This window comes from Melanotaenia boesemani, chromosome 16 (assembly GCF_017639745.1).
Source record: "Melanotaenia boesemani isolate fMelBoe1 chromosome 16, fMelBoe1.pri, whole genome shotgun sequence".
NCBI classification, from domain to species: domain Eukaryota; kingdom Metazoa; phylum Chordata; class Actinopteri; order Atheriniformes; family Melanotaeniidae; genus Melanotaenia; species Melanotaenia boesemani.
Window position 1 is genome coordinate 32,560,254 of NC_055697.1, and position 16,332 is coordinate 32,576,585.

The window sequence follows — 16,332 nt, forward strand, 5'->3', positions numbered from 1 at the left end:
GTTTAAAAGCTGTTACAGACTGGTTTATACTGGGATTAAAAGCTGCTACAGACTGGTTTATACTGGGATTAAAAGCTCTTACACACTGGTTTATACTGGGAATAAAAAATGTTACAGACTGGTTTATACTGGGATTGAAAGCAGCTACAGAATGGTTTATACTGGGATTAAAAGCTGTTACACACTGGTTTATACTGGGAATAAAAAATGTTACAGACTGGTTTATACTGGGATTGAAAGCAGCTACAGACTGGTTTATACTGGGATTAAAAGCTGTTACAGACTGGTTTATACTGGGATTAAAAGCTGCTACAGACTGGTTTATACTGGGATTAAAAGCTCTTACACACTGGTTTATACTGGGATTAAAAGCTGCTACAGACTGGTTTATACTGGGATTAAAAGCTGTTACAGACTGGTTTATACTGGGTTTAAAAGCTGTTACAGACTGGTTTATACTGGGATTAAAAGCTGTTACAGACTGGTTTATACTGGGATTAAAAGCTGCTACAGACTGGTTTATACTGGGATTAAAAGCTGTTACAGACTGGTTTATACTGGGATTTAAAAGCTGTTACAGACTGGTTTATACTGGGATTAAAAGCTGCTACAGACTGGTTTATACTGGGATTAAAAGCTGCTACAGACTGGTTTATACTGGGATTAAAAGCTGTTACAGACTGGTTTATACTGGGTTTAAAAGCTGCTACAGACTGGTTTATACTGGGATTAAAAGCTGCTACAGACTGGTCTATACTGGGAATAAAAGCTCTTACACACTGGTTTATACTGGGAATAAAAAATGTTACAGACTGGTTTATACTGGGATTGAAAGCAGCTACAGAATGGTTTATACTGGGATTAAAAGCTGTTACACACTGGTTTATACTGGGATTAAAAGCTGTTACACACTGGTTTATACTGGGATTAAAAGCTGCTACACACTGGTTTATACTGGGAATAAAAAATGTTACAGACTGGTTTATACTGGGATTGAAAGCAGCTACAGACTGGTTTATACTGGGATTAAAAGCTGTTACAGACTGGTTTATACTGGGATTAAAACTGCTACAGACTTGTTTATACTGGGATTAAAAGCTGTTACAGACTGGTTTATACTGGGTTTAAAAGCTGTTACAGACTGGTTTATACTGGGATTAAAAGCTGCTACAGACTGGTTTATACTGGGATTAAAAGCTCTTACACACTGGTTTATACTGGGAATAAAAAATGTTACAGACTGGTTTATACTGGGATTGAAAGCAGCTACAGAATGGTTTATACTGGGATTAAAAGCTGTTACACACTGGTTTATACTGGGATTAAAAGCTGCTACACACTGGTTTATACTGGGAATAAAAAATGTTACAGACTGGTTTATACTGGGATTGAAAGCAGCTACAGACTGGTTTATACTGGGATTAAAAGCTGCTACAGACTGGTTTATACTGGGATTAAAAGCTGCTACAGACTGGTTTATACTGGGATTAAAAGCTGTTACAGACTGGTTTATACTGGGTTTAAAAGCTGTTACAGACTGGTTTATACTGGGATTAAAAGCTGCTACAGACTGGTTTATACTGGGATTAAAAGCTCTTACACACTGGTTTATACTGGGAATAAAAAATGTTACAGACTGGTTTATACTGGGATTGAAAGCAGCTACAGAATGGTTTATACTGGGATTAAAAGCTGTTACACACTGGTTTATACTGGGATTAAAAGCTGCTACACACTGGTTTATACTGGGAATAAAAAATGTTACAGACTGGTTTATACTGGGATTGAAAGCAGCTACAGACTGGTTTATACTGGGATTAAAAGCTGTTACAGACTGGTTTATACTGGGATTAAAAGCTGCTACAGACTGGTTTATACTGGGAATTAAAAGCTGTTACAGACTGGTTTATACTGGGATTGAAAGCTGCTACAGACTGGTTTATACTGGGATTAAAAGCTGTTACAGACTGGTTTATACTGGGATTAAAAGCTGCTACAGACTGGTTTATACTGGGATTAAAAGCTGTTACAGACTGGTTTATACTGGGATTAAAAGCTGCTACAGACTGGTTTATACTGGGAATAAAAAATGTTACAGACTGGTTTATACTGGGATTGAAAGCAGCTACAGACTGGTTTATACTGGGATTAAAAGCTGTTACAGACTGGTTTATACTGGGATTAAAAGCTGCTACAGACTGGTTTATACTGGGATTAAAAGCTGTTACAGACTGGTTTATACTGGGTTTAAAAGCTGTTACAGACTGGGTTTATACTGGGATTAAAAGCTGCTACAGACTGGTTTATACTGGGATTAAAAGCTCTTACACACTGGTTTATACTGGGAATAAAAAATGTTACAGACTGGTTTATACTGGGATTGAAAGCATGCTACAGAATGGTTTATACTGGGATTAAAAGCTGTTACACACTGGTTTTATACTGGGATTAAAAGCTGCTACACACTGGTTATACTGGGAATAAAAAATGTTACAGACTGGTTTATACTGGGATTGAAAGCAGGTTACAGACTGGTTTATACTGGGATTAAAAGCTGTTACAGACTGGTTTATACTGGGATTAAAAGCTGCTACAGACTGGTTTATACTGGGAATAAAAAATGTTACAGACTGGTTTATACTGGGATTGAAAGCAGCTACAGACTGGTTTATACTGGGATTAAAAGCTGTTACAGACTGGTTTATACTGGGATTAAAAGCTGCTACAGACTGGTTTATACTGGGATTAAAAGCTGTTACATACTGGTTTATACTGGGATTAAAAGCTGCTACAGACTGGTTTATACTGGCATTAAAAGCTGTTACAGACTGGTTTATACTTTGATTAAAAGCTGCTACAGACTGGTTTATACTGGGATTAAAAGCTGTTACAGACTGGTTTATACTGGGATTAAAAGCTGCTACAGACTGGTTTATACTGGGATTAAAAGCTGTTACAGACTGGTTTATACTGGGATTAAAAGCTGTTACATACTGGTTTATACTGGGATTAAAAGCTGCTACAGACTGGTTTATACTGGGATTAAAAGCTGCTACAGACTGGTTTATACTGGGATTAAAAGCTGTTACACACTGGTTTATACTGGGATTAAAAGCTGCTACAGACTGGTTTATACTGGGATTAAAAGCTGCTACACACTGGTTTGTACTGGGATTAAAAGCTGCTACAGACTGGTTTATACTGGGATTAAAAGCTGTTACAGACTGGTTTATACTGGGATTAAAAGCTGCTACAGACTGGTTTATACTGGGATTAAAAGCTGCTACAGACTGGTTTATACTGGAATTAAAAGCTGCTACAGACTGGTTTGTACTGGGATTAAAAGCTGCTACAGACTGGTTTGTACTGGGATTAAAAGCTGTTACACACTGGTTTATACTGGGATTAAAAGCTGTTACAGACTGGTTTATACTGGGATTAAAAGCTGCTACAGACTGGTTTATACTGGGATTAAAAGCTGCTACACACTGGTTTGTACTGGGATTAAAAGCTGCTACAGACTGGTTTGTACTGGGATTAAAAGCTGTTACAGACTGGTTTATACTGGGATTAAAAGCTGCTTACCAGACTGGTTATACTGGGATTAAAAGCTGCTACAGACTGGTTTATACTGGGATTAAAAGCTGCTACAGACTGGTTATACTGGGATTAAAAGCTGTTACAGACTGGTTTATACTGGGATTAAAAGCTGCTACAGACTGGTTTATACTGGGATTAAAAGCTGTTACAGACTGGTTTATACTGGGATTAAAAGCTGCTACAGACTGGTTTATACTGGGATTAAAAGCTGTTACAGACTGGTTTATACTGGGATTAAAAGCTGCTACAGACTGGTTTATACTGGGATTAAAAGCTGCTACAGACTGGTTTATACTGGGATTAAAGCTGCTACAGACTGGTTTATACTGGATTAAAAGCTGCCACAGACTGGTTTATACTGGGATTAAAAGCTGCTACAGACTGGTTTATACTGGGATTAAAAGCTGCTACAGACTTGTTTATACTGGGATTAAAAGCTGCTACAGACTGGTTTATACTGGGATTAAAAGCTGTTACAGACTGGTTTATACTGGGATTAAAAGCTGCTACAGACTGGTTTATACTGGGATTAAAAGCTGCTTACAGACTGGTTTATACTGGGATTAAAAGCTGTTACAGACTGGTTTATACTGGGATTAAAAGCTGTTACAGACTGGTTTATACTGGGATTAAAAGCTGTTACAGACTGGTTTATACTGGGAATTAAAAGCTGTTACAGACTGGTTTATACTGGGATTAAAAGCTGCTACAGACTGGTTTATACTGGGATTAAAAGCTGTTACACACTGGTTTATACTTGGATTAAAAGCTGCTACAGACTGGTTTATACTGGGATTAAAAGCTGTTACAGACTGGTTTATACTGGGATTAAAAGCTGCTACAGACTGGTTATACTGGGATTAAAAGCTGTTACAGAACTGGTTTATACTGGGATTAAAAGCTGTTACAGACTGGTTTATACTGGGATTAAAAAGCTGCTTACAGACTGGTTTATACTGGGATTAAAAGCTGCTACAGACTGGTTTATACTGGGATTAAAAGCTGCTACAGACTGGTTTATACTGGGATTAAAAGCTGCTACAGACTGGTTTATACTGGGATTAAAAGCTGCCACAGACTGGTTTATACTGGGATTAAAAGCTGCTATAGACTGGTTTATACTGGGATTAAAAGCTGCCACAGACTTGTTTATACTGGGATTAAAAGCTGCCACAGACTTGTTTATACAGGGATTAAAAGCTGTTACAGACTGGTTTATACTGGGATTAAAAGCTGCTACAGACTGGTTTATACTGGGATTAAAAGCTGCTACAGACTGGTTTATACTGGGATTAAAAGCTGTTACAGACTGGTTTATACTGGGATTAAAAGCTGTTACAGACTGGTTTATACTGGGATTAAAAGCTGTTACAGACTGGTTTATACTGGGATTAAAAGCTGTTACAGACTGGTTTATACTGGGATTAAAAGCTGCTACAGACTGGTTTATACTGGGATTAAAAGCTGCTACAGACTGGTTTATACTGGGATTAAAAGCTGCTACAGACTGGTTTATACTGGGATTAAAAGCTGCCACAGACTGGTTTATACTGGGATTAAAATCTGTTACAGACTGGTTTATACTGGGATTAAAAGCTGCTACAGACTGGTTTATACTGGGATTAAAAGCTGCTACAGACTGGTTTATGCTGGGATTAAAAGCTGTTACAGACTTGTTTATACTGGGATTAAAAGCTGTTACAGACTGGTTTATACTGGGATTAAAAGCTGTTACAGACTGGTTTATACTGGGATTAAAAGCTGCTACACACTGTTTATACTGGGATTAAAAGCTGCTACAGACTGGTTTATACTGGGATTAAAAGCTGCTACAGACTGGTTTATACTGGGATTAAAAGCTGTTACAGACTGGTTTATACTGGGATTAAAAGCTGCTACAGACTGGTTTATACTGGGATTAAAAGCTGTTACAGACTGGTTTATACTGGGATTAAAAGCTGCTACAGACTGGTTTATACTGGGATTAAAAGCTGTTACAGACTGGTTTATACTCGGATTAAAAGCTGTTACAGACTGGTTTATACTGGGATTAAAAGCTGTAACAGACTGGTTTATACTGGGATTAAAAGCTGTTACAGACTGGTTTATACTGGGATTAAAAGCTGCTACAGACTGGTTTATACTGGGATTAAAAGCTGCTACAGACTGGTTTATACTGGGATTAAAAGCTGTTACAGACTGGTTTATACTGGGATTAAAAGCTGCTACAGACTGGTTTATACTGGGATTAAAAGCTGTTACAGACTGGTTTATACTCGGATTAAAAGCTGTTACAGACTGGTTTATACTGGGATTAAAAGCTGTAACAGACTGGTTTATACTGGGATTAAAAGCTGTTACAGACTGGTTTATACTGGGATTAAAAGCTGCTACAGACTGGTTTATACTGGGATTAAAAGCTGCTACAGACTGGTTTATACTGGGATTAAAACTCCAGATTTTTCAGGTGGACTAAAAGATGGCAAAAATGGCTTGTGGGGTTTTAGGGTTAAAAGTTAAAGGATAACATGATTCTGTACGACTGTCACAAGCTTAACTAACCCGTCATGACCAGAATGGTGAAAACCAAATGACCTGAAACACTTCATCACCCTGCAGCGGTGTGTGAGGTGTGTGAGTTCAGAGGCTGATCTGTGTCACATAAACAGTCTAAAATGCTACAAACAGTTTTGATGTACAGGACTGAAATGAGTCAAATCTTTATCCCCCTGAAGGCATCTCACGGCTGTGATCTGATAAGTTTGGTGAGGAAATGAATGTGGGTCCTCGCTGAGCTCAGATCAGTCTCTCATAACCACAAACCCTGTGGGTGATGGATATGCTGGGATGCTTTACTCTAGTGAGATGAAGCCTGTCATGGGCCGGAGGATACGGGTCAGGAAATGATGCAAGTTCACTTAAGGTCAAATACAAATGTTTAAACATAAATATCTAAATATACAGAAACAGAATTTATTATTTAATTTTAGATTTGTTTCACAATACTGAGCAGCAACAAGAGAAAGAAATAACATAAAACAGTTTTCTTAGCAGGTTTTAAAATGAGTGGAGGGCCCTTAGCGGCGAGGAGCTGCTGATCAATACACGGATTAACTGATCATGTTCGGTCCGTTTGTTGCTCTGCTGCTTTCAGGTGTGACAACACAATGCCAAGGAGGAAAGACATCAGCAGTTGTCTTAGAGAAGCAACAGTCTGGGAAGGTTATCGGGTCATCTCCAGACTATCTGGAGTCTGTCTTCCTACAGAGAGAAAGAGTTTTCACAAGTAAAAAACACTGAAGACAGCTGCCGATCTTCCAGGAGTGGACGTCCCAGTAAGTTCAGACAGTGGAAAAATCGATCGCCATCTCAGCGTGTTAGCACTTAGTATGACAGCCCAGTTAGAAAAAGATGGAACCAGTGTGGCTTGTAGGGAAGGGTTGCAGGGGAAAAAGAACATGGCAGCACGGCTTAGGTCGACAAAGCTGCATCTAGACAAACCACCAGACTTCTGGAACAAGGTCCTCTGGACAGACCAGACCAGAGTGGACATGTTGGACGTAGCAGCTGTTAGCACAGTGGTGGAGGGATGATGATCTGGACACCTTGCAGTCACTGAGTGGACCATGAACTCCTCTGGATACCAGGGTCAGGGTGTGTAATGATAATACATTTTATTTAAATTGCCTTTCAAGAAACCCACAGTCCCTTTTCAGTTTATATCAACAGATCAGAGTAAATAAATCCAGAAACAAAAGTGAAACAAAGCAGAATAAAACAGAATAAAGAAAATAAAAGAGTTAAAAAGCAGTAGAAACACAGCAGTCAGGATTAAAGGTACAGTTTTTACCTGACACTCTTCCACCTTCATCAATGCTCACGTCTGCATCCTGACTGTGTTCCACATCTTTACTGCTTCCATCCAACTCTTCAGAGGTTTTCAGGTCAGCCTGAGCGTTTCCAGTTGCAGCAGATGTTTTCAACCTTTTCTTCATTTGCTGCTGGCATGACTTTTCCTCTGCAGATAACAGCCTATTTACTGGCCTATTTCTTGACTTTGAGGATCACAAAGACATTTTCTAACCTCTGACTCTCGACCTTTTCATTTTCTTACTCGCAGCAACGAAGCTGCGGCTGCTGCTTTTGTTCTACGTGATGTATAAGAGGCGCTGACCCCCTTCAAAGTGTCCTTATGTGAGCGTTTCCATCACAGCGACCCACATACTGAGAGATGTCAGCAATCTGTGGTATTAATGCAGTCTGACTTCCCCTCACAGCTTCAGTTTGTAGAGATCTCTCTGACAGTCTTCATCTTTTGGCTTATGTGATTTTTTATTCATTTATTTATTTGTTTTGTTATTTAGAAATAATTCTAATAAATGTTGTAAATGGATTTGTATTAATTTCATCCAGATCCTGAGATGTTCTCATATGGTTGTTTCATGGTAACCTAGATTTTGGGAGGATTTTAAGGTAACCCTCTCAGCTGGGTATTCCCAGCATCCTTTTCCCTGTGGGACTTTCCTGCTTTTCCTGCAGCTGTACTTCCTCCATAGGTTAATGTTTCCACCTTAGGCCGGATTTATGCTCGCGCGGCGTCTGCGTGCGGTCGGTTATAGCGTAGCTGACGCTGGTGAGTTTGCTTTCGCACTCGAGCGTAGGGTGAACGCTTCGTTTTGGTGTCGTGTTGCAGTTTCTCCTCCTAACCTGAAGCGGGCAGCAGGGGTGGTATCGGCCGGTAAACTCACCTGGTCAGAGTTTTTTTGATGGTTCACTTCAGTTCGGTGGTATTTCCTGTTTTAAAACAACAATGGCGTCCAGTATGGTTCAGTCTTTATTAGCTTGTGGAAGAAAACGAAGAAATAATTCGACCAGCCTCTTATCAACTTGATCCACTGGTTATTGTTTTTAAAAACCACACAAATTCAACGAGAAGATCCAGATATCCGGCAATACGTGATCCCAAATGAACCAATCACAAGGGAGTAGCTCTGTAACCGTCTGTGAAGCAGGGGTGCACATCAGGTCTGGAAGAGGTGCACGTCGAGCCTCTGCGGAGCTACGCTGAGCTTACGGCGGCAACGCAGACGCTGCACAACCATGAATCCGCTTTTAGGCCATCTACCAACTAAGCATGCTCAGAAACTCTCCATGGTTTTTAAGTTTTTGGGTGTGACTCTCTCCAGGGATCTAAGCTGGCATTCAAACACCGCTAACATTGCTAAAAGGCTCGCCAGCGCCTTTTCTTTTTACGGAAACTAAGGGAGTTTACTCCAAACAAAACTATTCTTTTAAACTTTTATCGGTGTGGTATTGAGAGTCTTCTTACCAGCTCTATTACTGTGTGGTTCGGTAATCTCACTGTGAAAGAGAAGAAAATTTTAAACAAAGTGGTTCACTCTGCTCGTAGGACAATTGGCTGTGACCTACCAGTCCTAGAGGTCTCCTACAAATCCAGACTTTTAACCAGAGCTTTGCAGATCATCAGGGATCCCTCTGGCCACCCTGCTTCCGAGATGTTTAACCTCCTCCCCTCAGGGAAGAGATATCGCTCTGTTAAATGCACTACATCTCTCCATGCTAACAGCTTTTTTCCACAAGCTGTGAAGACTTTGAACAATGCACCTTGAATACCTCGAACAAGCACCTTATTGTATTGCTTTTATTGCTTTTTTATTGCTATTTATTTTTACAGTGTTTTGTTGTTTTATTATATTACTGGCATCTATGTGTTCTTATGATCTGTCCATGTGTGTGTATTTAGGCTTGTGTTTTTTATGTTTTGTCTGTTTATATGTGGACAATGCTTGAGCTTCTTGCAACAGTTTTCCAATGTGGTTTTTTTTATACTGCAAATGGCAAATAAACTGAACTGAACTGAACTGAACTGAACTGACCTGGGGAGGTGTCTGAGGAGCATCCTAGTCTGATGTGTGAAGCACCTCAGCATGAAGCAGTAGAGCAGGGATCACCAGCTCCGGTCCTCGAGGGCCGGTGTCCTGCAGGTATCGAATGTTTCTCCACTGCAACACCTGATTAAAAAAAATGGATCTCCAACAGCTTTTTGTCAAGTTCTGACAAGTCTGTTAATGACTCGATCATGTGAGTGTTTCTGCAGAGAAACCTCCAATACCTGCAGGACATTAGCCCTTGAGGACCAGACTGGGTGATCCCTGGAGCGGAGAGTCTGAGCTTCCTATAGTCAGGGTTTAGACATCTGAGTTTCAGATTGCAGCGGTCCGGTTTCTCTGGATGGATTCTGGCTCCGTTGCTTCGCTTTGCCGGTGTAGTTCGTGGCCAGTCAGGTATCTGGAGGGATGGAACAAATATCTCTGGTGGACCACATCGAGTGTTTTCGACACAGACATGGTTCTGGAGGCTCAGAACCTCGGTGCTTTGTGGTGAACTGGCCCACGTTCACATCAGTTTAACCAGAACCAAACTGGCAAAGATGTTCATTCATTTTATGCAAGTCGCAAATCACTTTAAGTTGTGCTGAGTAATCTGCCATCTGGTCTGCTTAGAAGATGCATTATAATATCCAACTAATGTAAAATCCATCCTCAGCCTTTCTCTACCAGCATTCAGTAACAGTTCTGGTCTGTAGCTTAACCTGACCAATGCTCTGTCCCTCTCTTTTCTTTTCTTTACTGAATTTGGGAAACCTGGAGATGAGCATGGGAAATTTATTCAGATTAGTAAATATGTTTTTAACATACAGTTTCTCACAGAAGTGAGGACACCCCTCACATTTTTACAAATATTTCATTATATCTTTTCATGGGACACTATAGAAATGAAACTTTGATATACAGGACACCAAACTATAAAAAGTAAACTTTGATATTCTGTATGTCAAGAGGAGGGTCAACAAGCTGGTGCAGCATCACTGGCTTTCCTGCAGGTTTTAGACGTGTCCCTGCTGCATGACACCTGATCCACATCACAGCTTGTCATCAAGTTCAAGCCTCTAATGACCCATTAATAATCTGACTGAATTTGACTGATGGCACTGCACTGTGTCCTATTATGTATAACGTTTAATGTTTAATGTCCAGAGTGCATGTTGCTGATTTTAGATGTCAAACTATTTCCTGTAGGATTTTTAAATCGACCATATGAAATTGTGACATAACATCAGAATTTTTTCCAGGTTTGAGACACAGACTAGTTTTCTTGCTTGACTGTCTGACATTAATATTTTGCCTTTGTTTAAATTTTTTTGGCAAACTGGTTTCATGTCTCAGTGGAAAGGAGCTCTGGGCTGAACTCTAGGTTTTTCCAGATAAATGCTGCTGGCCTTACACAGCTCATAGGTATAGCTTTGTTTCTGCAGCTCAGAGTAAATTTAACGTTTATTTTTCTGCCACTTCCGCTCAGTTTTCCTGGATTCTCTTTTTAGGCTAGTGACCACGGGGGTGTTTCTCCATGGTCTTTTCTGTTTGCTCGAGGTTAACAAAGGAAACAAAGAGATTATCTTATCTTATCTTATCTTATCTTATCTTATCTTATCTTATCTTACCTTATCTTATCTTATCTTACCTTATCTTATCTTACCTTACCGGTGCAACAGCATCCATTACATTCAAGGTTTCCAGACTGAAATGATCCAGGAGTCGATCGGCTGACTCTGCTCTGGTTGTTGGTAACATAGCTCTGCTTTCCACAAACTTAGTTCTTGTTCTTTCATTAATGTTCCTCTTCCTAACCGAGGAGCAGCTGGTTGGACTTTCTGAGTGATCAGTAAATCAAACAAAATACAAAAATGGCCGAGACAAGGCCGAGTCCGCGACTGCAGCAGAAGAAATATCAGCACCTTTAGAGAACCAGGTCCAGAATGTGGCCTGGAATGTGGGTCGGTTCTTTTACATGTTGCCACAAACAACATGTCCAGTATGGAAGAAAACTCTTCACATTCCCATCCATCATGTTGTCTATGTTCAGATAAAATGGTTAAAATCAGTCGAGATAACCAACAATAATTCAGAAAATTCAGCAATAAAATTTGCTCGGTGTCCTGGACGTCTGGAAACGTCCCTTAAAATAAAACCAAGATATTCAAAATAATTAAAACCACCAGATGAAATCTCTTTCCACTGGAATGAATCTGTAAATAAGTCAGCTTCTCCTCCCCCTTTCCTCCCGTTTCCACGTTTATTCCTAAACCTAAAATGCGGGGATGTTGTTTCTTCTGTTCACCATGTTTCTGTCAGAAAAAGAAAATCTAAACTGGGAGAAAAGCAGCATCTATGACAGAAAGCTGCTGCAATTTTTAACAAATGAAGGAAAAGAAAGAAGCTACAGATGCAGAAAACATCTGTTTGGCAACTAAGCCGTAGATTTTATTCCATGTATGTGCAGTTTCACATACATGTGAAATGTATTTGTGATGATGTCATTGTATGATGTCATGCTTTTAGATATTTTTTATCGTGTCATATTTAACAAGGTTGTAGCTGTTTAACTGGAAGTGGATTTGGTTTAGTTATTTTAAACAAATTAAACCAAAACAGCGTTAATATGTGAACGGGCTCCGGACCAGTTTGTGCTGGAAAAGCCGGGTCCTGGTGTAAAAAAGGTTGAGAGTCCCTGGAGCGAACCACCAGGAATGCTGGCATCTGATGGTTTGCAAAGTTTAGCTAAGCTTCCGGTTGTTTGTGAGGGTGGTTTGGCCGAAGGTAACCCTGCTCACCTGAGGCTCCTGCACCGCAGTGAGAAGTCTGAACTGTCTCTGCTCTGTCCTGTTGACGCTGTGGTGATTGAGACATCTGTTTCTCACCTCAGGGATCACCTGTCGCTGCTGTTCTGTTTTCTTCTTCACCATGTTGCTTTGTTGGAGTTCCTGTTGCAGTGCCTTTGGTTTGTTTTATTTCTGAGCTTATTAAAGTTTAGCTTTGTGCTTTACTAGCTTCCCTCCTGTCTTTGAGTCGGTGTTTTAGTCTCTCACTGCTTTATATCGCAACAGAAACTTCCTTCAACCACTTCTGTCCACAGTTTTAAACTTCACACAGATGCCAGCAGAGGGCTGGAAAGTAGACTGAAGGATAAATCTACAGCTCGCTTTTCCTCATCTTTCCTTCCATTTTCCCTTCGTGTGGAAGGTGTGGATGCTCTGAGCTCTTTGAAGTGTTCCACAGCAGAACTTTCATGATCATGGATCATTGACAGAATCAGCATAAAAACAAGGTGAGAATTTTCTGAATGACGTGACGTCATCACTGTTTTCTCCTTGCAGGTCGAAGCGTCCTCCTCCGATGACGACACCCAGAATGGACGCAGCGATTCCCATGATCCCTCACCAGCAGGTAACTCCTCCCATAATGCATTTCTGCTCACACACAGTCTGGATGTCGTCCTGAAACCGATCAGCGGTTGTTCGTTGTTGATCAGAAAAGTCCTCTGGTCAGAATCTCTTCTCATGTGACAGAGCTGGATTTCCTGCTGTTATCTTTTCATTCTTCGTTTCCTTCATTAGATAGATAGATAGATAGATAGATAGATAGATAGAAAGAACGAACAAACTACTACAAACAAACTGCTTTACTTTAAAAACATTCAAGGATAAAAGTAGAAGTTTCTCAGGTCCTGTTTACACAACATTTACTCCCAATACTTTTTCTTTGCGTGTTAGATAAAAATTTAATTTACACATCAGAGGAATGGAAACTGTCTCCGTGCAGGGGAATGATGTAGTTTACATGCCAAGCCTCTGGGGGGCAGCAAGACTTCCAGGTGTGCACTGCATCCTGTTGGACCAGAAAACACAACAGAAGTGTTGTTCCAACCTCCATGTCAGCCATTTTCTTTCCCACCAGCGACTTGTCCTTCCAGGCCTGATCCAGATGTGCTCTGATGATGAACCCCAGCATAAGTGTTCTACCAGAAACAGGATTTGCTTTAACAGACCAAATAAATAAAAAGGCGCAGCTGCACAAACATGACAGGTCCGCCATCCACCCAAAAAGCCTGTTACCGTGGAAACGAGAACTCAGAACTCAATAATGTAAAAAGAAAATATAAGGTGACAATATATGTAATATATCAAGACTAAATATATATATATATATATATATATATATATATATATATATATATATATATATATATATATATATATATAATTTATAGATTTACAAATAAATTAATCTAATTTTTCTCTTTCATATATTTTTTTCTATAAATATAATATAATATAATATAATATAATATAATATAATCCTTATGTTCTTCTATCTGTCCAAACTAAATACAGACAGTGAAAAAGCTGGAGGGTAAATCAGTGCCCTGCACATCAAATATTGGTGTCCTTGAGAGACCCCTGTTTGCATAATGTACTCCCAGGACACGCACACATTCACACGCACACACAAGCTTAGGATTCTGGCCTTAAGGCTGAAGAGATGTAGAGACACAACTATCTGCTGCCCCCTGGTGGCTCCATGAGGAAATGCACAAAAAAATGCCAAATTAAATAGATTCAAAACTTTAAGTTTGTTTTCTCTGAAAATACTGAAAAAAGAAATCACTCAAATGGATCCAGAGAAGATGTCGAACTCCATTTCCTCTTCAGGCTGGGCTGCTACATTCAGTCATCTGTATAACACAGAAAAGAGCATCAGTCTGAATAAAAGGAAAAGATAGAAATATTTATTGTCATTGATCCGTGTAACATGTACAACGAAAATGAAATGTCAGTCAGTCAAAGTGCACAGTCATACATACATTCAACATTCAGCAGTACAAAAGAAATACTAATATTATGTAATATAAAATATCATAGAATTACGAAGCGATAACTAAAATAAGTTAAGAACGATCAGACCCACCCTCATACGTATTCACACATTCCTGATGTAGGCAGCGTTTTGTTGAGTGTGGTTATGCTTATTAAGTGTAGGATTAAAGCCGTTTTTAGTCTGTTAGTCTTTGCTCTGATTGAGCTGTATCACCGGATCCATACCTTAAATCTTATAATGAGAAATGTTGAGGACATTTAAAGCACTTTATTTTATTTAAAATTTCTTTTTAAATGTCAGGTCAAAGTGAAAATAGACATTCTGAAATGCTGGACAATTTAAAAAACATAAAACAACACGTTGGTGCCACAGATTGCTCTTCCTGTCAAAGCGTGGCTGTAGAAGTTAAACTCTGTGTCTTTTGAAATATTTCTAGAAAAAAAACGATGGAGAAACATTTTAATTTGAAGCTTTTTATATTGCTGAAGAACTACAACCACAAGTTTGGTTATCAGACATATTGATAGGTCTTCCATAACATTCTCTGCTCCCTCCCCTCCCCCTCTCCTCCCTCCTGACTCCCCCCTCCGTCTGACGCCTCAGTCGGTGCAGGTAAACGGCCGCCCTTTGGCCTGCAGTGCCTCTTCCGGGCCTGCAGAGGCAGACTCTCCTGGGAGGAGAGCGGCGGCGGTCAGCCCCCCTCAGAGGAGGCAGTATAACTCCCCCATCGGGCTGTACTCAGAGGAGACTCTGAGGGAGATGGCGGTGGTGCAGGCGGGTCGGCCTGCAGGGTACGTAGAGACGAAGAGGCCGACAAAGTGTAAGAGGAGGATGAAAACTGGTCTGCAGAGGCTGAGCGGATTAAAAACAGCAGAAAGTTGCTTAGCTGATTTACATCACACTACCTTTTCACAAAGACAAAAGTTAAGCACGATTTTTTTCTTACGTTACTGCAGCATTTATGCTTTTTATTTGCTTTTCACATTTTCAAGAAAGGAAAAGGACCCCAAGCAAAAATTTAGGCACCCTGCTGCCAGCATTTAGCAGCTCGAGCGCTTCCAGTTCTTGTTTGGAGGATTTTTATCCAGCCTTCCTTCTAAAGATCTGCAGGCTTCTTTTTAGATGTTCATGGCTGTTTCCTTCCACCGTCCTGTCCACAGGTTTTCTAGGATGTTTAGTTTGGAGAACTCTGGTGGTCAGGGCTCGTTTTTCAACACTAAACACTTCAGGTTGTGGGTTTTGAGATGTTTTGGGGATATTTAGAGACCATCAACCATTTTTAACTTGAGTCTGTTTTCTTGCATCCTACCTGTACTCTGAGATCTCTCCAGCCAGTAAAAGTCAGCTGGATGCTGACTCTCTTCTGTTCTCTTGCTCTGTCCCTTTCTCTCTTTCTTTTCCTCTCTTCCTCCCATAATATCTTCCTGCGATTCTTTGCAAAACTCAGCTACAACATCACGCAGAAGAAAAAGTAGTGAAGTGGTTTCAGCCGGACAGCGACGGCTCCAGTGTCACTGTACCACCAAACGAGCTTTAAGGTCGGAAAGTTACGTGATGCGTCTTTGTGGGGTCGTAAAGATTCTGTTGTTCGAGGAAACCACCTTGACTTAGTGGTTCTTTTATTTTAGTTAAAAAGCTCTAATCTGCCTTCATATGTTGAAAATCTTTCATATGGAAATATTCGCAGTGGCAGAAACCAGGGTTGTCTAAACTTTTGCACTCTGCTGTCCTACAGGAAGTGAATGCATCACTTTTTTTCCTGCTCCTCAGCAGCTCCACCTCTCAGACTCCAGCTCACACTTCCTGTCATGTAGATAACAGAGCACAGCTTGAGCAGGAGAAGCTAACCAGAACCACAACTATGGCCTCCGTGTTTTCCAAGAGAAGCACTCAAATATCCAGAATTAAACCAAAAACAAAATACCAACTGAACCTCAGAGCTCTTCAACCAGTCAGCAACCACTTTAAATCTCCGCTCTGCTGTCCTCTGAGGAGA

The 16,332-nt window shown here is 40.2% G+C and overlaps 1 protein-coding gene across 6 annotated transcripts in view; it reads left to right on the forward strand.

The window, feature by feature from the left end:
* Window positions 1-16,332, forward strand: part of LOC121655250 (LIM domain-binding protein 3-like) — a 100,520-nt gene that overhangs the window by 47,650 nt on the left and 36,538 nt on the right. For 4 of the 6 annotated variants that reach the window (XM_042009749.1, XM_042009753.1, XM_042009751.1 and 1 more), the window contains one exon: window positions 12,836-12,905. In XM_042009749.1, coding sequence (XP_041865683.1) covers window positions 12,836-12,905 — 70 coding nt within the window. Of the gene's footprint in view, window positions 1-12,835; window positions 12,906-14,939; window positions 15,128-16,332 lie in introns of all 6 variants that reach the window. The other 2 variants (XM_042009752.1, XM_042009754.1) reach the window with 1 other exon arrangement.